The 21,566-nt window shown below is 48.0% G+C and overlaps 1 protein-coding gene, 1 long non-coding RNA gene and 1 other non-coding gene across 3 annotated transcripts; 1 reads left to right on the top strand and 2 right to left on the bottom strand.

Annotated features, from left to right (window-relative positions):
* Positions 1-7,807: 7,807 nt before the first annotated feature.
* On the bottom strand, positions 7,808-7,879 carry TRNAA-GGC (transfer RNA alanine (anticodon GGC)). The gene has a single exon. It is a non-coding gene; the product is annotated as a tRNA-Ala (tRNA).
* Positions 7,880-11,928: 4,049 nt separating this feature from the next.
* Positions 11,929-13,670, bottom strand: DUSP23 (dual specificity phosphatase 23). Its single transcript, XM_010977053.3, has 2 exons — positions 13,271-13,670; positions 11,929-12,349 (listed from the first exon to the last, which is right to left on the bottom strand). Exons 1-2 carry the CDS (start codon positions 13,535-13,537, stop codon positions 12,164-12,166), a joined length of 453 nt encoding a protein of 150 aa, XP_010975355.1. The 5' UTR covers positions 13,538-13,670; the 3' UTR covers positions 11,929-12,163.
* Positions 13,671-13,890: 220 nt separating this feature from the next.
* On the top strand, positions 13,891-21,284 carry LOC105086531 (uncharacterized). The gene is made up of 4 exons (XR_836929.3): positions 13,891-14,362; positions 14,448-16,532; positions 18,670-18,843; positions 19,907-21,284. It is a non-coding gene; the product is annotated as an uncharacterized LOC105086531 (long non-coding RNA).
* Positions 21,285-21,566: the final 282 nt, after the last annotated feature.

Genomic DNA, 21,566 nt, shown 5'->3' with positions numbered 1-21,566 from the left:
AATGTAACATATCTAAAATAAAACCCTTCATGCCTCTCCTCCTTGTGGGGAAGAAACATACAAACTGCCCTCTCATGGTCCCCACCCTCCTCCCCAGGTTTTCTCATCCCAGGAAGAACCACCACGAGTTACTCAAAGAAAAATTTCAGAGTCATTCCTCAGTTCTGTTGGTTCTTCTCCAAAATATATCTCACATACACCGATCCTCCCCACTTTACTGCCTCCGTTATCCTGGCACTCCCCATCTCTTTTGCCTGCATTACTGTGAAAGCCTCTTAGTTCCTTCCCCGCTCTGCTCTTGCCCTCCCATGCATTTCACACACAAAAACCAGTTGACCTCTCAGAACATAAATGGACCCATGGTAAATTCTGCTCTGCTTGAGACTTGCAGTGTCTCTCTATTGCACTGAGAATACAACACACCCCTTTTATAACACCCAGCAGGGGGCGCCCTCTCCCCCTTCCTGGCCTCATTTGAAGCCACCTGCTTCTCTTACTAGATGATCCTTCAGGTCGGCTAGAGACCACAGCTCCTCTCCTCAGGGCTTTCAACTGCTTTTGCCTCCGAGGCTCTGCCCCCCTCCACCACCTCCCGTCCCCCACCCCTGCCCTCTGTGAGGGGTGTGTGTGTGTGTGTGTGTGTGTGTGGCTATTAAAGGCTCAGAAAAGTGTAACAGATAACATAGGAAACATCTGGGTATCCACCACCCAGCTCTATAGAACTCTACAATGTTGCCATATATGCTTCAGATTTTTGTCTTTCTTAAAGGAATAAAGCAGTTCTGAATTAGCTGGAGACCCCCCACCCCCCCTTTCCCCAATTCTGTTCTCCTCTCTTCCTTCCCAGAAGGAACTCTTGGATTTGGTATTTGTCATTCTCATTTTTTAAAAAATACTTTCATTACATGCATGTGTACCCATCAACAATACAGAGCATTGCTGGCATAGTTAAATTTTATGTAAATGGTCTTTTACTGTGGGAGGATTCTGCAGCTCGGCAGGCTGTGTGAGCTGGACTCATGCTGACACGTGGCTCTGGCTGTCATTCCCACCGTGGCACAGTATTTCATCGGATACAAAGTCTAACTTTATTTATTCTCCTAATGATGGATAATGGTGCCATTTTCGATTTGGGGCCATTATCAACACCGCTGCAAAGAACATTTGCACACGTCTCCTTCGGCACACATTTGAGAATTTCTCTAAGGCAAGACTTTAAAATCGGAATTTCTGAGTAATAGCGTATGTGCTTCTTCCACTTGACTAGGTAGTGTCAGACTGCTTTTCAAAGCGGTTAAACCAATTTCCACTCCCACGGCAGCCTGGGCGTTTCCGGAGCTCTGTGCTCTCACCTACCGAGAGGCCCAGCTTGGTCTGGCCCCCGGGGGCGCCACGCAGCCAAGGCGCAGCCGGCGGACTCTGCCCTTCTCTCTGCTAGTTCGTGGTCCCCTGGCCTGGCAGGTAGTCGTTGCTGAGGACAGGATCCCTGAGGTGTCTTTAGGGTGCACTCCAGCCCCCGGGTCTTAATCCTCCTCTCCTCCAAATATTTTCTGAAATTTGAAGGGAAGACAAAACCAAAACATCTCCATCTTGAACTAAAAGCAGAAAAGACCCAGGTTGCTAAAGCAACATCTGTACGCTTAACGTCCAGAATACACAATGCTAACAGTTTAACACATATATTTGCTTCAGATGTTTTCTTTCTAAGAAACAAAACATTCCAGTTACACTTGACATGCTCCTTCTTATTCTTTTACCTCCTTGTCTTCCAGGAGAGGGCGGAGATCCTGTCTGGTGGGTATCCAAACCATTTATTTGTACAGCATATGTATGTATCCACAAACAATTTATAGACTTGTTTGTTTTTATTTACATAAATGGTATTCTGTACCTAATATTCTGCACGCTTCTTTCCTGTGCACACAACATTGGTTCCAAGATAAATCTATGCTGATGCTTGCATATCTAGTTCCGTGTTTATCCATCCTCCTAACAATGTATTTTTAGATTGTTTGCAGTTTTTGGCTATTTAAACAATGCCGCATCCACACTTCATCAGAACAGAGACTTTGGGGTTTTGTGTATGCTTACTTTTGAGCCCCTAGAAATGTACCTGGCACATAGTAGGTGCTCAGTAAATTTATATTGAGTTCATGAATAAATGAACAGCCTGATGTATGTTTCTAGGTTGCTCACATGCAGAATTTGTTCAGAACATACATAAAAAATAAAGTGGGGGAGGGTATAGCTCAGTGGTAGAGTGCGTGCTTAGCATGCACAAGGTCCTGGGTTCAATCCCCAGTACCTCCATTAAAAAATAAAAAGTTAAAAAAAAAAGTGAAGTGGCTGGATTTTCAGGTGAGCTCGCCATTGTATTCCCTAAAGGTGTTGTGCTGACTTACATACCCCTCAGCAAATCTGAGAGTTTTTATTTTCTCTTAGATTGGTCACCTTTGGTGTATTGAGATCTGGTATATGTGTGTGTCCAACCTGATGTATATCAAATCCTGCCTTATTATGTTAATTTGCATTTCCCTAATGCCCTTCCGGTCCCCTGCTCCCCCATCAGTCTTCCTTTGTGGCTTCCAGGTTACCACATGAGCAGAAGTGGGTTGGGGTGGGTTGAGGTTCACTCTCAAGCTCTCAAGGGTGCAGCCTGACTGCTGCACCAGCCTGGAGTTCTCCCCGCATCTGCAGCCTCCTCCCCTTCCTGGGAGGTCTTGAGTATACGTTTCAGGCCAGATCCAGAACCTCGGGACTCAAGAGCAAAGTGTGGATACCCAGGGTCACCCTCCCTGCCCAGTCCCACCTTGAGCTCTGCAGGCTCCTGTGAGAGGCAGGAGAGGGCTCCCTGGGTGCCCAGGCTGGTCTGTATTCTCTGGATCTCCGGCTGGAGAGTGCCGGCCAGGAGATCCCTGGGACCCAGAGCCCCTCTGGTGTTTGTAGCCACCTTGATGCCTAAGAGACCCTGCGTGTTCCCATGCTGGCAGCTGTCTTTGGGGTCCCCTCTTGGCACACACCATGCCCTCTACTTACAGGAGAATATGCCATCTGGTCTGTTTGGCTCCTCTGTGTTTGACAAATCGACCACTATTTGGAGAAAAGAAGACAATTTTGAAGGTAAGGGGATGGATGTAATGGGAGGGAGGGCTGGGTAGTCGGGGTGCAGCTGAAGGAGAAAGTTTGAACTCACAGGGTATATTTTGGCCTTGGGACCACAGGGAGAAATATTGGGCTGAATGCATCACCAGGGGTCACCACACCTGTGGGCCTTTGAATCAGGTCAACAGTCCAAGATGCAAAATGGGAGGCCAGTGAAGCCGCCAGAGCAGCAGGGTGTGCAGGAGCCGGTGCAGCTGCCATCTGAAAGCCACACATTTCTAGCATGTAGGGATGACACTCATGCGAGATCCTTTCCCATTTGAAAAGCATTAAAAAATCATAATCTGCGAGCCCAGAGGGTGAGCACTCTGGCTTAACAGCCCTTTTACTTTCCTTTGCAAAGCATTAAAGTCATTAACTTCCAGCAAGCAGGGAAAGCATGTTCTTACTTAACTCTGATCATTTGAAAAGTCGTGAAAATCGGCCGCAGAGAGACCCTGTCTCCTCATTGGCGGTGTTAAATCATTAAGCATTGTGCTGCTGCTAAGCAATGGGGCTGTTCTGTCCCTGTGTAACTGCAGAAAAGTGGAACCTAGTGACATGTCCTCTGCTCAGATGCCGGTGGTGACGCCACACTGTGGATCAGATACAATCCTAACTCTTTGGTGTGAGTTTCTGCTGCCTCTCACCACCTCAATCTAACCGTGTGTCTTCTGCTAGCCACTGGTTGAGGTTTCTGCTTCATCCATGCCAGTTGATTCCCTGCATCTTTCCCTCTCCCTCACTGCCACCCATTCATCTTGCCCACCTGTCTAAGTGTGGACTCTGTACTTGACATGTAACATTAGTGTTTTTCATATCATCCAACATTTTAGGCTGTCTGACCACACACCACCGCATTTCATTGAAGCTCCAACTTTTTGAATTTCACCAGACACAGTCTTCTTATCTCTTCAGCCATCACTCCAGCATTGTTTAAGTATTTATGCTTTGCATCTTTTCTAATTGTATCCATCTTTGCACACACACTTAGGGGTGTTCATGTGTCATGTATCCCACACTAGGTTATACATCCCCTAGATTTGTCCTTTTCTTCCCATTTCTGCATCTGTGCGCAGGTACCCAGGCAGGTGACAGCATGACAGCTAGTCAGCTGCCACGTGCTTACTGAGCACCCATGTGTCAGGCACTGTACTGGATGCTGCAGGTATGGGAACCACCCTTAGTCTCTAGCAGGAAAGAGAAATTAAACAACTAAATGAATCATAGATGAGCAGAGGGCTGCAAAGTAGGACAGATGCTTTGGAAATATGTGTGAGTGTATGTTGGGTGGTTGGACACCTTTCCTCAGAAATGATGTTAAACTGAGACCAATGGAAGGGTAGAAGTTGGGAGCTAGGCAGAGCAGGGGAACAAGTCATCTCAGGCAAAGGGAATGAAACAGAGCAGGACCCGGTGGGGTCCTCCCTGGTACAAATCCTTTTTGCCCCCCATGTCTTGTTTGTAAGAAATAGGCTTCATTCAGCCTCCTTGACCTTCCTTGAGTTCCAAAGGACAGGTTCAAACAGTGCTAATCAGGGAAGGGAGGGGATACAGAGACCAGGGAGGAGCAGTCAAGAAACAATAGCACAGCCTTGGGGCAGGGCTCTGGTTCTTCCTCAAGGAATATACATAACAACGTCTTTGAGCTCTTCTGCAGGAACTAGGGCCCCCACCCAGGTGCAGGATGGCAACTTCAGGCAGAGCTCAAGATCCCTATTACCTCACCACCAACCAGTCAGGAGAAAGTCACCCACCCTGCAGCCCCCACCCCAAATCTTGCCTATAAAAACTTTTCCTCCAAAACCTTCGGGGAGTTTGGGTTTCTGGAGCACGAGCTGCCTGTCCTCCTTGCGCAGCCCTGCAATAAACCTTGAACTTTTGTTTAGTAACAAGAATAGCACGTGCCCAGACTGTCATGTAGAGAGAGCAGAAAGCATCTGGTAACAGGCAGGAAAGGGTTAATTCAGCAGGTCTGAGTTGCCCAAACTTTATACGTTCCCAAAGGTCTTCAGGACTTCCCCTTGACCCACTCCTGCAAGATGACCTTTGAGCTCTTGTAATATCCTGCCTGATAAGGGTGTCTGCATACCTGAGACCTTGGGCCAGGCCGGACAGCCTGCTAACAGAGTGGTGTGCTGATTGCCCGGTTTTACATCCTGAGGCTGGTTTGGACCATCCATATCAGCTCCTCTGTGGGAGCTGGACACCAAGAAGCTAAGTTCAGTCACGCAGGTGTTGCATACCTGACTACCTGGCTGACCCCCAACAAAAACCCTGCCTCGGGGGAACTTCCCTGGTTGGCAGTATTATGTGTCGTCGCACGTTACAGCAGGGAGAACGAAGCACAGCTTGTGCAACCCCACGTGCCTTCCTCCTTTGCTGATTGTAAACTGTATCCTTTCACAGCAATAAACCGTAATGGAGAGGATAACAGACTTTCTGTGAGTCCTTGTAACCAATCATCAAACCTGAGGGTGGTCTTGGGGACCCTGACACAGGGAGTGCAGAGAGAACAAGGGCTCTAGGGGAGGGGAGTGAATTAGGTGAGGACGGAGATGGAGAAAGGGAAAGTGTTGCCCGACGTAGCCAGTGCCCGGGTTCTTGTTCCGTCCCAAAAAGAATTCAGAGAGGAGACGTGGAGGTTAAGAAAGTAAAGTGGGGATTTATTAAGGGATGGACAGTACACTCTCAAGGGGAGAGCGGGCAGGCTCAGGTGAGCAGTTGCCCTGAGTTCCTTGGCAAGTTAGTTACGTAGACTGTAAAAATGAATGGGCAGAATATTCATTAGGGAGGGAAGGGTCTGGGGTTGTGTTCCCTGATTATCATCCCAACTCCTCCTTCCCAAATGGAGGGGGGATTTTTGTCCTTATTTAGTCTGGATCGGAAGTGTCATGGTGTTGGTGTATGACAGGGACTACTGATCTGCAAGGCTGATTTTATGGAAATGAGGGCATAATGAGCAAAAGGTTATATTTGGACACTGGAAATTCCGACAAAGAAATCATCTTTCTCTCTTGGTCTCCAGGCCACTTATCACCTCAAAAGGTGTGAACACTTATCAGCCCAGAGGTTCCTGCTTTTCTTTCCCTGCCCAGGGACACCTGGTGTTACATGATACATGGTTTCCTGCATTTGGCCTGTGTCTCTCCTTTCTGTCCAGTTTGGTCTGCATCCCCCTTTCTCTTCTCACATCTAGTTGTCTGCCTGTTCTAACAATTGGATTCCTCGGGGCCTTCTAGGTCAGGGTCAATAATGACACGGTTCTGCCTGTGGGCTTGACCCCAGTGTGGTTACTTTATTTAATTCTATTCTACGCCCTAGATTGCACCCAGCCCTGACTAGATCTCAAAAAAGTTACCTAAAGAAAATGAACCAATTGGTGAATTTGCATTGGGTGGGGCTGGTGGGGCTGGGGGAGCCCAAGGGCACATAAAACCTAAGGGAGGAGGTGAGCAGTGTCACCTGTCCGGAGGGCTATACCCACTACATCCTGAATGGCCAACCTTGGGCTTGAAGCTGAATTACTCAATAAATATTGGTAAAGAAGAAGCAGTGGTGTGTTTATTACAAATGCTTGGTGAAATAAATCCCAGAACCGTTTTCTGCAATGAATCCCATAAAATGAAAACTCAGAGGTGACATCACCAATCTGTTTCATGATCACATATCCACGATGACAGAACAAGTCAGGGGAAAAACAGCAGGGGAGAGCGGTTGGAGCAATTTAAGCAATTTATTGGCACAAAGGACTCAGTCATCAAAATTGCAAATAAGTCATCAACTTCGGGCATGGGCGTGCACCGAAGTGCTTCTCAGATTTCTGCTGGCTTGGACAAGCCAGCTGCCTTCTCAAGAGTCTTCCTTGAATCCATAATAGTTGGAGAAAAATTTTAAAGTCATGGAAGAAGTGCTTATGCAACTAATTTCGAAATCATTGGGGGACTATATTTTTGATGGTGCAGGAGGTTGGAGGCAGAAGCCTGTTCAGGGGGACGGCTGCGCTGCCAGGTCAACGCTCTTAAGTCAGGGCAGGGCTGCCCAGGCCTGGGGCAGCAGCGCTGGGGAGCTGTGTGGTCTCAGAGCCCCACGGATGGCCCCGTGAGCCAAGGGCCTCGATTCTAGGGAACACGAGATGCTGTTACATAACTTCTAATTACAACCAAGTCTCTTCTCTCTGTTCCCAAGAGGGAAGGCAGTTTATATTTACTTAGACAAACTCAAGCTTGAACCTAGTGACTCCGGGTGTGCTCCTTAGACTCTCTGGGCCTCTGTTTACTCATCTGTGCACTGGTCATTATAATAGGACCTTTGTCATAGGGTGTAAGACTCAATGAGATAATGTCTACAAAGCTCTTGGCAGAGTGCCTGGCATACATTAAGGGCCCAAACAACAACAACACAACCAGAAAGGACTTTTGGGTTTTTAATAAATCCTCAGACATAAAAAGACATTTTCGAGGGCTCCCTGCCAGTCACATGTGCCCCAAGACTGTCATGCTGGGTGAGGACATCCGCATGCTCTGAATTAGTCAATAACGGACGTGACACAAGTGCCCTGATGAATCAGTGTCACTGTTTCGGACTTGGATGATTGGGCTGCGTTAAAAAAATTTTTTTAAGGGGGGAGGGGAGGTAATTGGGTTTTTATTTAGTTAGTTTTTAATGCGGGTACTGGGGATCGAACCCAGAACCTTGTGCAGGCCAAGCACACGCTCTACCACTGAGCTATACCCTCCCCCTCAGGCTGCATTCTAAACAGCAGCCTGCAACTCCAGTGCTGCTGGGTAGGTCTTCGGCCTCCTACGAAGATGAAGAGATGGACAGTTGAAGGCTTTGCTGATAAGACAGCCCTTGAGGCCAATCTCTGATCATGAAAACTGACTCCCCTGTGTAACTGGAACCAGGGGGAGGTCTGGGCAGGTGGGGTTTTCTGGCTGAAGGAGCGTGAGTCTGGAGTTCCCACTTGGGTTTGATCCCAGCTCTTTTACTATGTGTGAGGCTCCTTCACTGTGTGCGAGGTACAGCATTTAACCTCAGCTCCTTCATCTATACAAAGGGGTAAATACCTGCTCTGCAGAGTGACTGTAAGGATAAAATTGCTCAACCTGTGTTATAAACACCTGCTGTGTGGTAGGTGCTTTATAATGATGACAATTTTAATCATACAAGTAAGCAAAGAATAGTCACGACAGAGCATGAAATGTGTTAGAAATAACTGATACTGTTTTGTGAGGAAGCAATTCAGTGAGACCACATTTGTTTCTTAGGAACAGTGGGAAGATACAAACAGCAGGTTCTATTTGAAACTTGGCAGATGAGTGCAGTTCATTCTGGGAAATGGTTTATGGTTTGGATCAAATCCCTGCCCCAGGTGACATGTTCATCACTGCCCTGGGAAGACCTGATCTGGGGGGCCGTGGGGGGCGGGTGTGCAGGAGGAGCAGACCTCTTAGCCAGGGGATGATCGGCAATGAGCCGCCCTACAGGATGTTATGAGTGGCTGTAAGGGTGACGAAGCCAGACCTCCAAGGGAGGTGAGGGGTGGCCGCAGTGAGTACGCAGGACGTAGACCTATCTCTGCAGCAGGGAAGCTGTGTGCTGGCACTCATGGCCTGAGAGGTAGTCATGGAACCTATAGCCCAGAGAGCAAAAGGACCCTGGTCTGAGCATGCTGCAGGTGAAGTGGAGGTGGGAGAACCAGGCCAGGGAATGGTCCCAAAGAAGGGCTCCTCTGGTCCTGACTCCAGTGACTTCTGCATCAGACCCATGTTCTGGGACAGGAACCCAAGAGGTGACGTGTGCAGAACCCAGGTGATATGGAGGGATGTCTTCCATGTAGAAAAGCCTCCATTCAGCAGGGAACTCAGATCACATGCCAGAGAATAAACATGAATGAAACTTTAAAAACATGGGGGTAGGGGGTATAGTTCAGTGGTAGAGTGCGTGCTTAGCATGCACGAGGTCCTGGGTTCAATCCCTAGTACCTCCATTAAAAAATAAATAAATAAACCTAATTACCTCCGCTGCCCCCACCCAAAATCCCAAAATTAAAAAAAAAAACCCAAACAAACATGGCGGCAGAAGCCAGTATTACAGCTACACTGAGAATAAAGCCCTCCTGAAAGTAAAAAATTAATGGTGTCTATCACTCTCTTAGAAACCCAGCCGGGGGAGAGAGGAGGGACTGAGGATAGATCCCAGACATTACTCGAAAAGGTAACAGTGTTTGGCCCTTTCTCCCCTATCAAGATGCATGTACTCAAAGGAGAAATTCCAAGTACGTTCCCACCTCCACTCCCACAGGAAATGAAGGCCTATGGTTGCCTCCGGTGTTTGTCGGTCTGAAGCAGTGGTTCTCAACCTGGGCTGATTATGTCCTCCTGAGGGACATTTGGCAACATATGGAGACACTTTGGGTTGTCCCACTTTTGGAGAGAGGCATGCTACTGGCATCTAACGGGTAGAGGTCAGGGATATTGCTGAACACCCGACAGAGCACTGGATGGCTCCAACAGAGAGCTACCCAGCCGCAAGTTGGGGCTGAGCAAGTCTGCTCTGATGCAATACAGAGGTTGTAGGTGGAGGTGGCTCGTTCCTCACACCTGTCATCTCAGTGTGGGGCAGAATGGGGAAGGGTCACAGCTAGTCTGCAATCCCTCATTGGTGGCCATATACAAAGAGGGGCGGTGGGAAGGCAGAAGATTTGGGGGTGGGAATGAGCCCAAAGGGAGCCTCGGGCTAACCTCCCAAGGTAGATGGAAGGATAAGGGCAGAGTTGTTCATTTCAAGTCAACTCTTACTTATTTAAAAACCGATTTCCTTAAGCACATAATTACATGTTTATTTCCCAGAGGAACTCTTGAGGCAGAGGAGACCTGCTTAAATTATGGGGATGGAGGCTGCACACAGGGCTTTAATGGGGTTGGAAAAATTTTCTGTCTCCAGTGAAGGAGGCTTGGGAGGAAGGGGAGGGCAGATTCCTCTCCTGCAGTGCAGATATGGGGGGATGGAGCCAGATAGCAATGGAAGGGCAGAAAGCATGAGGATTGGTTGTGTGACTCCAGCAGGTCGGGATCAGAGCAGAGATGTGAACTCTGGGTTGCAGCTTCAAGCCTGCCACCTCTCTGTCCCCATCCTGCTAAGTGGAGGGAAGGGATCCAGGGAACGGGCCATTCACACTCTTCCTGCCCCACCACTTGCATGTACACACACATACAATCATATTCCCTGCGGTTTGCATCAAGAAACAGAGCAGGTCGTGGGGTTGTGGAAGGAGCAGGTGGGTGGGCAGGGTGGGGAGATTTTGATGAGAGGTGGGTCTGGGTTTTGGTGCTTCCTCTCCCACCATTTCTCACACCTCTGTGGCAGCCTGAATGCCTGGAATTGTGGGTTCTTCTCTTTAGGAGATGTCTCCACCTGGGTAGGCTGGGTGGGAATCAAGGGAACAGAGGGAAGTAACTGATTACCCAGATCTGACAGAGGAAAAGGGGGAGCATCTTACAGCCATCTGCTCCCAGATTGGTAAGACTCTGGCTAATACACCTGAGGATTGATTTGGGTAGGTGGCAGTGGAAGGGAGAAGATGGCGATGAGGAGCAGGTAACTTGGGCCTGGTGGTGGTCTACACTAAAAAGGATGGGGTCTACAGTAGAACCCATGCCTCCCCACTCTGCCTCTGCTGAATCCGGAATGCACGCCTGTCACGGTACCTATTCCATATGGCTGGACTCCTCCAGGAGGCTGTGAATCATGTCTCATTCAGCTGGACAGCCCCTGCATCTAATAAAGCCTGGTACACTCAGGCATTCAGCACACATTTCATGATGAGTTTCTACCTTATCCAGCCTGGCCTGCCATGGCCGAAGAGAGGACAGGAATTCAGGTAGGAATTATAGCAGAGTCCACTTGGCTGGACTATCCCATTCATCTTCTCTCTCGAAGCCACAGGTAGGGGGTGGTGCCGCTAGGATGGGATCCAGTGCAGGAGTGAAGGGAACATCTGACATACACGGCCAAGATCTGTAGCCCTGAACCTCTTCACTTAATCATCAAATATCCTCCACATAACAGCCCAGAGGGGCTCAGTGCTGGGATTCCACAGCCTGAAGTCATGGGGAAGCATAATGGGCTGGAAGTCATGGGTAAGCTGAGCAGCCCAGGCTGGGGGAGGCACCCAGTCCCTGGGAGATGGAGATGGTGGGCACCAGCGAGCACAGCATCCAGGCCTTCACTGTCTTGAGATGGCTACAGGGATGCCAAGTGTGGGACATGCGTGAGGGGCTGTGTCCACAGGGGCCCTCCTGGCCTGTGAGCATCACAGACTCTGGGCTGCTGGGGATCTGTTTCTTTTTCATTGACCAGCTCCCCTGAAGACACATCAAATATCATCAAAGAGCAGATATATGAGATCAGGGGGGAGGGTATAGCTCAGTGGTAGAGCGTGTGCTTAGCATGCACGAGGTCCTGGGTTCAATCCCCAGTACCTCTGTTAATAAATAAATAAATGTAATAAACTTAATTACCTCCCCCTCTCCCCCCTAAAAAAAGACCTGATGAAATAAAATTAAAAAAAAAAAAAAGAGCTTAAGCATCTTTAAGAGGCTGAAGATGTGTGTTGTAGTCCTGGCCCATACTTCCACTTTCCAGAAGTGATGACCATAGCCATCTCATCCAAAGGACAGGGCTGGCCCTTCTGCCTTTCTATATCATGGGGCTTTTGTGAGGCTCAAATAAGTGGACGTTTGGGAGTGCTTTGTAAACTGTCAAGTGCTATGCAACGTGAGCTGTTTCTTAAGTTATTTATTCAAAGCAGCAGCAGAGGGACGCCCCCCAGCCCTCAAATCAATGCAGCTCCAGCCATTCCTCCGACCAGGACCTGCCTGCAGGGAAGGGCCGCTTCAGTCTCTTAAGCCAGCTGGGTGCTGGAGGGCTTGGCACTTTCAGTCCACTTTTAGTCTCTGGCCCCATCTAATGCACAGGTCAGGGCAACGGGGCCCTGGCAGAAGGATGCTGAGGTCCCTTATTTAGTTCTCTGGTAGAACTGGAAGACTGCTTTCTCCTGCTCATAGGTCTCGATGGAGCCAGGTCGAAGGCGCCGTATCTCAGCGATGGCGTCTCCTGCAGCCAGTTTCCGCTCCTTCAGCAGGTAACAAGCCAGCATGGTGCCGGTGCGGCCAAAGCCCAGGAAACAGTGCACCCCCACCGCCTGTGAATGTGGGAGCCGGATGGGGTGGAGACCGACGCCCTCCCAACACTCTCCTGCTCCTTACTTGGGCTAGTCTCCTGTCTGTAGGTGCTCCTTCTAGGTTAGGACCAGGACTCTGCAAAAACCTCAGGCTCTCAGGGGCAGGAAGTGACATCCAAATCAGGGAGGGCTGTCCTATACTTGGTGGCTTAGAGGCCACCAATCACCTTCTTCTAAGTAGCTGGTTTCCAGTTCTGGGCTTCTTGTCTGCCTCACACAACCCCCTCTGCCTGCGCTGTCCAGTGCAGAAGACACTGGCCATGTGTGGCTACTGAGTACCTGAAATGCTGCTAGTCCAAATTGATATGTGATGTAAAATGTAACCAGATTTTAAAGACGTAGTACAAAAAAGAATGAACATATCCTGTTAAGAATTAATTTTATATTCATTATATGTTGATAACATTTTGGACTTACTGGGTTAAATTATATTATCAAAATGAATCTCTCCTGCTTTTTTTTTTACCTTTTAAAAATGTGGTTGCTGGAAACTAAAATTATATATGTGGCTTCACTCCATTTGCTCAGAGCCTTGTCCTGTAGACTGCCCAGCTGCCCAATAGCCCCTGAGTTCAACCCCCATCTCTCCCAAGTCTGTCCACCCTTTCTCCTTCTTGACTCATAAAATTAGCTGGTTCTTCCTTCCCTCTCCTGGAGCCCAATTCACACTGCTGGGCCCCTTTTTCACTCCTTCCCCTTACCGCCCCGCTCCGCTCCCCTTCGTTTTAAGTCCTGGTTGCACTCTTCTGGGCCCATGGTCTTCCTCCAATCTCTCTCCGAATCCAGCTAAGTCATTCCCGGCCCTGAACTCTCCGGCTCCGCCCGTGTCCCCGCTGACCCCTTCCAGGTCCCTCCCTCCAGGCACATATCCCGCCTGCTGACCTCTCCCCGGGCGTTGGCCTCGTCCACTATCTGCACGAAGCGGTCGATCTGGTCGGGGGCCGGCGGGCAGAAGTCTGGGATGCGCAGTCGGTGCAGGGTGAGACCGGGGCAGCTGTCGCTATGCGGGGGCCCCCGCTCCGTCAGTGACACCAGGTGCCGGACACCATGGTCCAGCAGGAACTGGTAGTGGGCGGGGAGCCGGGGCAGCGCCAGCCCCGCGAGCCGGCCGGGGAGCACCCACGAGAAGTTGGGGGGCTGCACGCCCATGACTGGGGAAGGGCACAGGACAGCGGGTACCGGGGGCGAGGCCGGCCCCTCCCGCTTCGCCCACCGCTTCCGGGGCCGGGTAACCCTCCACCTACCTAGCACTAGCACAGGGGCCTCCTGGAACCACGTGGTCTCGGGGGGGACAGCCCGGTGACGTCCTGCTCCGCCGCAGGGGATTGGCCGACCCGCCTAGGGGCGGGGCTGGAACACCGAACTCCGGGCTCTGAGTGACTGAGAGGAGCCGCCCGCTCGGCCCCAAGCAGGACACTTGTTGATTGGTTGGATAGCCAATAATGGGCGGGATTACTGCAGCGGTGCGCATGGAGATTGGTGGGTCACGCAAACAGCAAAGGAGGAAAACCTAGAAGAAATTCAGAATTGTTTTCTGTGGATGAAGCAACCCGGGGTCGGACTCTGCTGCTCCCTGGCGGTCGGTGGGAGTTATTGCATCACTGGCCAACTGCCCCTGCTGCTCTGAGGGCCTGGCCTTGTCTTTCTTCACAATGGATGCCCAGGAGATGGCAAATCTACATCCGCCTTGGAGGAGGAATCTCCTCTACAATGACTCTGACAAGCGACCTTTTGAACTCGTCCAGTTAGCGGGAATCACTACTCTACAGGGGACTATTCTCATTTTTCCACTGCTGGAATTATTTTAAAAAAACCAAAAAAAAAAAATGTTGCTGCCATCTGGGGCCCTGAAATTTTACCCAGGATAGTAATTATATAATAATAATAATAATAATAATAATAATAATAATAATAACAACAACAACAACAACAACAACAACAGAACTAACAAATTGAGCATTTACTATGTGCCAGGTATTATTCTAAGTACATGTATTAACTTATTTACTTACCATAATAATCTTACGAGGTAGGTAATCTAATTAACTCTGTTTTACAGATGAGAAAACTGAAGCCCCAGAGAGTTTCAGGAATTTGACCATGAGATGACTGATGGCCGGGGATTTGAAACCAAGCAGCCTGACTCCAGAGTCTTTAACAAAACAGTATTGTATTCTAAGTTACACGGAAGGTTACCGCCTCACGGAAGGTTACCGCCTCTTTACATAACCATCCTCAAGCCCCTCAGCTGGGTTACACAGTTGCAGAATTTCTTAATTTCTCATCATAGTTCCTGATTTCCAGGTTCTTTGAGTCACCCACCCCTGGGGAGGCGAGTGCTTATCTGTGTCCTTCATAGAAGGTGGGGAAGGTGGGGAACTGCATCTGAACACAGTGTCTTAGCTGTGATGTGACTGGCTCATATCCTCATTTGAACAATGTGCTTCTAGTGATGCAGACTAATTATAATTATGAAAATTGTTAACCCTTGTTGAATTTGCTTATGTACCAGGCCCTGTGCCAGGTGCTTTCTGGAAGAGCCACATGTGGAAGGTATTTCTGTATCCCTTTTGCACATGAGTAATCTGAGGCTTAGAGAAGTTGGTTAACTTGGCCAAGCGCGCACAGCTAGTAAGTAGCTGGGCTGTGAGCCAAGGTCTCTCTCATTCCAAGCCTAGGGTACTTAGCCATGAAGATGTTATTTCCCTCCCTCTGTCCCCACCTACCCATGACACACACATTTGGCTCCAGCAAATGAAGAGGAATAAATGCACTGACAATTTACCCAGACAGCTCTGAAGCAGTGCCTCCACCTCCTCTCCCCAGCTTCTGGGAGCTGCCAAATCTACCCTTTCCTACAATCACAGCCCTGATTAAACCCTTCCTGTTTGCACTCCCATTTCCCACACCACTCCCTGTCAGTCTATCTAGCTCATCCCAGTTGATTCCTTTCCTTGCTTCCCTGCTGTGCCTCTCAGCCACCAGTCACCTGCTTCTCCCTCCCAGCAACTTCTCTCAATCCATTGCTCTCCAGTGTTTCTGGTGGCCTGGCCCCTGGAGAAAAGGCTCCAGCATTTGCTCCTTTCAGGTTGAACTTTTCTCAGTCCCTTCTCCTTGCTCGTCTTTCTTTGCTCCCTCCACTTGTCAGGGAAGAACTTCCCACATCTCTACCCACCACCCTAAGGCCCCTTCCTTGCCTCCCTGAGATTCAGCTCAAAACCCACCTTCTCCAGAGGGAAGACATTTCTGGGGGAGACAGAGATTCTTTTCTCTCCTGAACCCCCCAACAGTGAGTGATTCTGCCCCTGGTGTGGGTCTCTACAGGGGCAGAAGTGCATCCATCAACCCACCTTTGTAGGAATTCCTCCCCCTCCAATGCTCTGCCCCTGGCTTCCAACAGACCCTGGGTGGGGAGGGCCCAGGGTCCCTGCCTTGGGCTGTGTTCTGCTGTCAAGGGTACTATTTAATTTTCTATTTTGGGCCCAGTGAGCCTCAACCCGAAAGGAAAAATCTTTTCAGCTGGTTTCTTCACCAGGATCCCTGCAACTTAACAATGTCAGCCCCCTGCACGTGGCCCCCGGCCCCCAGCCCCCAGGCACACTGAGCTGCTTTTCCTTTCTCTTCTGTAAAATGCTACCCCATCTTCAGGGAGATGTAGGCTCTTTCTGTACTCCCATCTCACCTTGTATAAATACGTGCTCCTAGTATAGCAGTTACTTTATTGGATTGGGGTTACCTGTTTGTGTCAGAGCCGAAACGGCATCATCCCATCTTTGCATTTTGCACATGTAGCGTGGAGCCTGACATACAGTGCTCAAAAATGCTTAAATGGATGAAAAAAAAAATCAGTGAGTAGAATGCATAGGCAGGACTGTGAAGGTACATTTCTGGGAGTGTAGGTGAGTCTCCAGGACTATGTAAACAATGTGTGTTTGTGTGTCTTTTTTTTTTCCCCTTAAACCAGCAAAATGAGTTTATTAAAGAATAGTAGAGAACTGCAATTTCAGACAAGCAAATTGTGGCAAATCATATGCAAGCCTGGAGAACAGAGGAGAGAGACTTGCTTTTATAGAGGAAAGGAGGAACTTGAGGAGGGCTGTGATGGTTCTTCATTGGCTTCAGGCAGTGGGCAGCTTCTTGACTGGTAAGATGGAAATCTTTCTTCCTGCAGGGGTGAGGGGTGTGTGTGTGTGTCTTTTTAATTGCATGAGTTTGAGGACTAATTGAGTGCTGTGTAGCACCTTCTTGAGGTGTACGTTTCATAGTCTATGCTTTTATGGAGACAAAGACTATGTCAGCATGATCCTGGCTAAGTCTAATTGTAAAAAAGGATAAATAAGCCTTGTTTTTTGTAGAGTTCTGCTCCTATCATGTGCATGTATTTGATCACATGTGTATGTGACTGTGTTGAGGGGGACATATTCCTGGAGAACAATCTGTTGACAATGATGGTTGGCTGAGTAATAAGCTTAATTTCCCTGACTTCAAAGAATTTACAACATACTTGGGGGGATTTAGACTCAAAAGTAATTGTTCTCATAGCATATATGAAGTACTAAATTATTCATCAAAGACAATCAGATAATCTATATGGAAAATTTAAACAATAATAAGCACAAATGAAGTCAATGGGGGCAAAGATAAGCTTCAGTTGGGAACTACCAGAACAGTCTTATGAAGACAGGGTCTTCTTCTATTTTGTTCTCTGTCTGTTGTGAAATACTGGAAGTAACTGTCTTTGGGAGCTCCACAGAACAGTTTTAGGGCATCCTAGCTCCCCCTTCCCCCAGCTGATAAGAACGTTTTGACCCAGTTGTCTTTCACGTTAAGGCCCCAGTTCCCTGAGGGCTTGACAACAGTGGTAGTTAGAGGGGAAGCCTGTGTCAGAGAATTCCTTCCTCCAAGTAGGTCCGTGTCCCACCAAGGCAAAGGATTGCTTGGGTTTAGGTGGCCCTTGGACCGCAGGCAGAATTCTCAGTATCTTAAATGTTCTGATCTTCCTTTGTCTAAACACATTTCACACCTGGGAGTCGATGATCTGGAAATTGGGTTTAAGAAGGGATACTGTAGTAGCCAGCCTCAGAGATGTCCCCCCAGTGAACCATCTCATGTCTTGTGTAATCCTCTTCCTCATTGATAGGGTCGGTTTTTGTATCCAGTAGGATATTGTGGAAATGATGATGTGACTTCTTTGGTTCAGTCATAAAAGATATTATGATTTGTGCCTTGCCTTTCTGTGGGAGAAACCAACTGTCATGTTGTGAGGACACTCAAGGAGTCTTATGAGGGATCCATGTGGTGAGGAACTGAGGCTTCCGGCTTCCTACCAACATCACAGAGGGGAACTGGCTATTTTGGAAGTCGATCCTCTGGCCCCATTAAGACCTTAGATGACCTGCCCAACATCTTGACAATAACCTCATTATTAGAGCCAGAATCACCTGATTCCCTGAGCCAGAGTCACCCCGCTAAGCCTCAGTTAAATTTCTTACCCACAGAAACTATGAGATGATACATATTTATTATTTTAAGCCATTACACTTTGGGATAATTTCTTATGTAGCAATAGGAAACCAATACAGATGTGACCATTTAGATAGAGGGAGAGAAGAGAAATAATTTCTAATAAACTCAAGAAGTGAAATAAAATTAAGGTTTTTTTTTTTTTTCCCCCAAAGGAAGGGTTACACTATAAGCAACTGTGGTCTATGGTGTGTGTGTTGGTTGGGGATGGGGTGTTGTGATAGGTCAATACAAATTTTCCACATTTGGAGAACCATGCTGTTTAGAGGAACCAAGCAGAATAGTGCGGGTGTGGGTTTTGTGTGTATATGGTATCGGAGGTATGAGGGTTTTATATGCTATTTGTATAGTTAGGGATGATACACAAATTACATAATAACTGGCTACGACACAGGAAGCAAGCAATCAGAATGGACCCTCTCCCGATCAGCACCATTGCCTACAAACAAATACTGCAGCTATCCTGCTGTCTATTGGGTGCATGTCAGTGTTGAGTGTAGAGGCTTTGCTATGATCTGGGGTGTGGCCAGATTACCTTGGACATCTTAATATAGGTCTTTCCACAAGATGGCACTGATAGCTTTTCCTTGTTTCTCTCTCTCTCTCTCTCTCTTTTTTTTTTTTTTTTTTTTTGTATTTGTGATCTGTATACTGTTACAGAACATGCCATGACTGATATCTTAAAATTTACCAGTTGATTTCTTGTATTCTGACAATTCTGTCATCTTCATGGCACTTAAATTATGTTTTTCCTTTAGACCATTCCAGGAGCACATTGAGACTTCATGTTGGCAGGTTGGGGGTGGTGGTGCCTTGGAAGCTATGACCAGGCGAGTTGGAGATGGAGACGGAGTTGGGGCCAGGCTTTGGTTTTGGCAAAGCTGTTCAGCAAAGGCAGGTGGAAGCAAAACCAGAGAAGAGGGAGCACTCAGGTAAGAGACACCTTTGCAGTGAAAATAGTTTTGGTGAACTCTCTCACTTGTACCATTCATGGTGCTACAAACTTTGCTTTGCCTTGGATCCGAAAGGGAGAAATTACTGCAAACTTTGCTTTGCAGTCTTCACAGTTTAAGTGTGAAATTTGGAAGGAACTTTAGAGACCTCCCCACCTCTAGTGGAGGAAACTCACTGGTTGAGTCACTCAGTTGGTCTCGACGAGGACTCAGTCCACACTATCAAATGTTACTGGGTCACTAAACGGTGACCCCAACCAAATTACTGAAACTTTCCAAGTCTCCCTTTCCTCATGGACCAAATACAGATATCTATAATGATACAGACTATTAAGGATTATTGATAGGATTAAATAAGCCAAGCATATGTCCAGTAGCCAGCACATAAGCGGTGCTCACAAATGGAAGCTACTGCTGCTACGACCATCATCACAGGATGATTTAGAGCCTGACGGGAGTAAATGAAGAAATTACACGTATGCTGAAGTATCTCTAATGTGAAGTGTTAGTCACAGGATGCTGTGGTTGGCAGAATTCCAAGATGGCCCCAAATGACCCATTCCCTTCCACAATGGGTATCACTCCCATGATTATGCTATGTTACACAGCAAAAGGGGGCCACTTGGCAAGGGGGCCCCTGGGAGCTGAGAGTGATTCCCAGCTGACAGCTATAAGAAAGCAGGGACTTCGTCCTACAACTGCAAGGAAGTGAATTCTACCAAATGAATGTGCTTGGAGGAGGACCCCAAGCCTCAGATGAGAGTTGGAGCTTGGCTGGCATCTCAATTTCAGCCTGATGAGACCCTGAGCAGAGGATCCAGCTCACCCATAATTGGAATTCTGACCTACAGATACTAAATGGGCATCTTTTTTAGCCACTAAGTTTGCAGCAATTGGTTACGTAGTAATAGAAAACTAATAGAGATGCCTTATTTACTTACTTAATTTTCTTATATGGTCTTCTTGCTATTACAATGCCAGACCTTTGAGGTATCTAAAGTGCAGCCTTATTTCTTATCTCTTTCCCCTTTATGTCTTCCAGTCTTCCAAACTAGACCACACAGGTCCATTTTCCAGGGCAGATGGAACAAATACAGTGAATCTATGGAGCACAGCAATTGTCAATTTCTGTACCTCTCAGCATCTCCCCAACCTCCTGGCTCATCCTCCAACTGCCTATAGGCCAGTGCTTCCCAAAGTATGAGCCACAACTGAGCAGCTTCAGCACCACCTGGGAGCTTGTGAGAAATGCAGACTCTCGGGCCCCGCCCCGGTCCTGTGCGATCCCAGGTAGTTCACACGCACACGTGTGCCTGAGAAGCCCTGTTGTGAGCCCGGTTTGCCCTGCAGCTGTGTTTTCCCTTCTTCCTGACAGTCATCGGGAGCACCTCCAACACAGCCTGGTCACAAGAGGTTGTGCCTGACATCTCCCGGTGTCTCCTCTCGAGCTGAGATGCTTTGGCTGAGCAGGGCTGTCCTTGGGCAGAGGAGCCAATTAGTAAAAGGAGAGGCTTCAAAGAGGCCTAACCGGCCTGAGTAAAAGCCCGAGGTCAATTACAAACACCTAACAGTCCCTGGCTGGAACAATCTATTGCTTCACCTACAGGTTAGGAAGATACCCAAGAAAACTACGCTTAGATGTGCTGTGACTTTCCTGCTTTTATTCCAAGGAAGGGCTTGGCTCCCAGACTTCCTTTCTGTAGGAACTCTTGAAATGTCACTTTCCACTCTACCTTTAAAGTAAGTTCCAGGCTTGGCTGAAATTGTCTGATTTATCATCCTTCAATTGAAGTGCACCACCCTCCCTCCAGTTTGGGAATAAGAGGGACAAAGCCATGGACCACCTCCTGCTACATCCCCTCAACCCCCCAGCAGAACTTCTTCCCTCCCAGATCCCATCCTTCTGGCATCTCCTTAGGACTCATCACCTCCCTGGCTCTCTGGACTGGCCTCCACTATTCCAGCCCCTACACACTTCCCCTCTGTGCAGCTACGGTGACATTCATAGAGCACAACTTATTTCCCAGTTCTTCAGTAACTCCTTATTGCCTTCAAGGGAAAAAAAAATCCAACACTTACAGACTAGCATAAGGGCCCTCCAGGATGAGGCCTCTGGCTTCTCTCTTCAGCCTCATCTCACCTCATTCCTTTGCTGCAATGTGTCCCATCACACTGAACAACGTTGGGATGCTCAGAAGCAGAGCTCTCTCATGTGCCTTTGCACATGCTGTTCCCTTTACTTGTCCCGTTCTTACCTTCACCCTGAAGCAACTCCTCACCTCCCTCAAGATTCAGTTTGGAACACGTTGGTCTCTCTTGGAAGCCTTCCCTGTGCCCTTACATTTGATGTTTTATATCTCTCTTCTGAACTTCTGTGGCATCTCTAGTCAAAACATTTAATACATTATATATTTAAGACATTTTAATGTATTGCTTTATTATACAAGTACTATATTTTCATTATAAAAGCATTTATATATACACAAAAAGAAAAAATGATTACCTATTACTTATTTATATCAGTTAGTGTTCAAAGAGAAGACGCTCTATGTTTTCCAAGGATGAAGGAAAGTGACACAAGACATGAGAGGCTGACACACCTGTTAGATGGGCTGCAGTAGCAAAGGTCCCAGGTGACCTTAGCCTGTGACATCTAAGTGAGAGGCTCTCAAAAGACCTTGCCTGGAAGCCACTCCACTAGA

This window comes from Camelus dromedarius, chromosome 23 (genome assembly GCF_036321535.1).
Source record: "Camelus dromedarius isolate mCamDro1 chromosome 23, mCamDro1.pat, whole genome shotgun sequence".
In the NCBI taxonomy this organism is placed as follows: domain Eukaryota; kingdom Metazoa; phylum Chordata; class Mammalia; order Artiodactyla; family Camelidae; genus Camelus; species Camelus dromedarius.
Note: the sequence above shows the minus strand (reverse complement) of the source record. Positions and strands in the feature narration are given on the sequence as shown.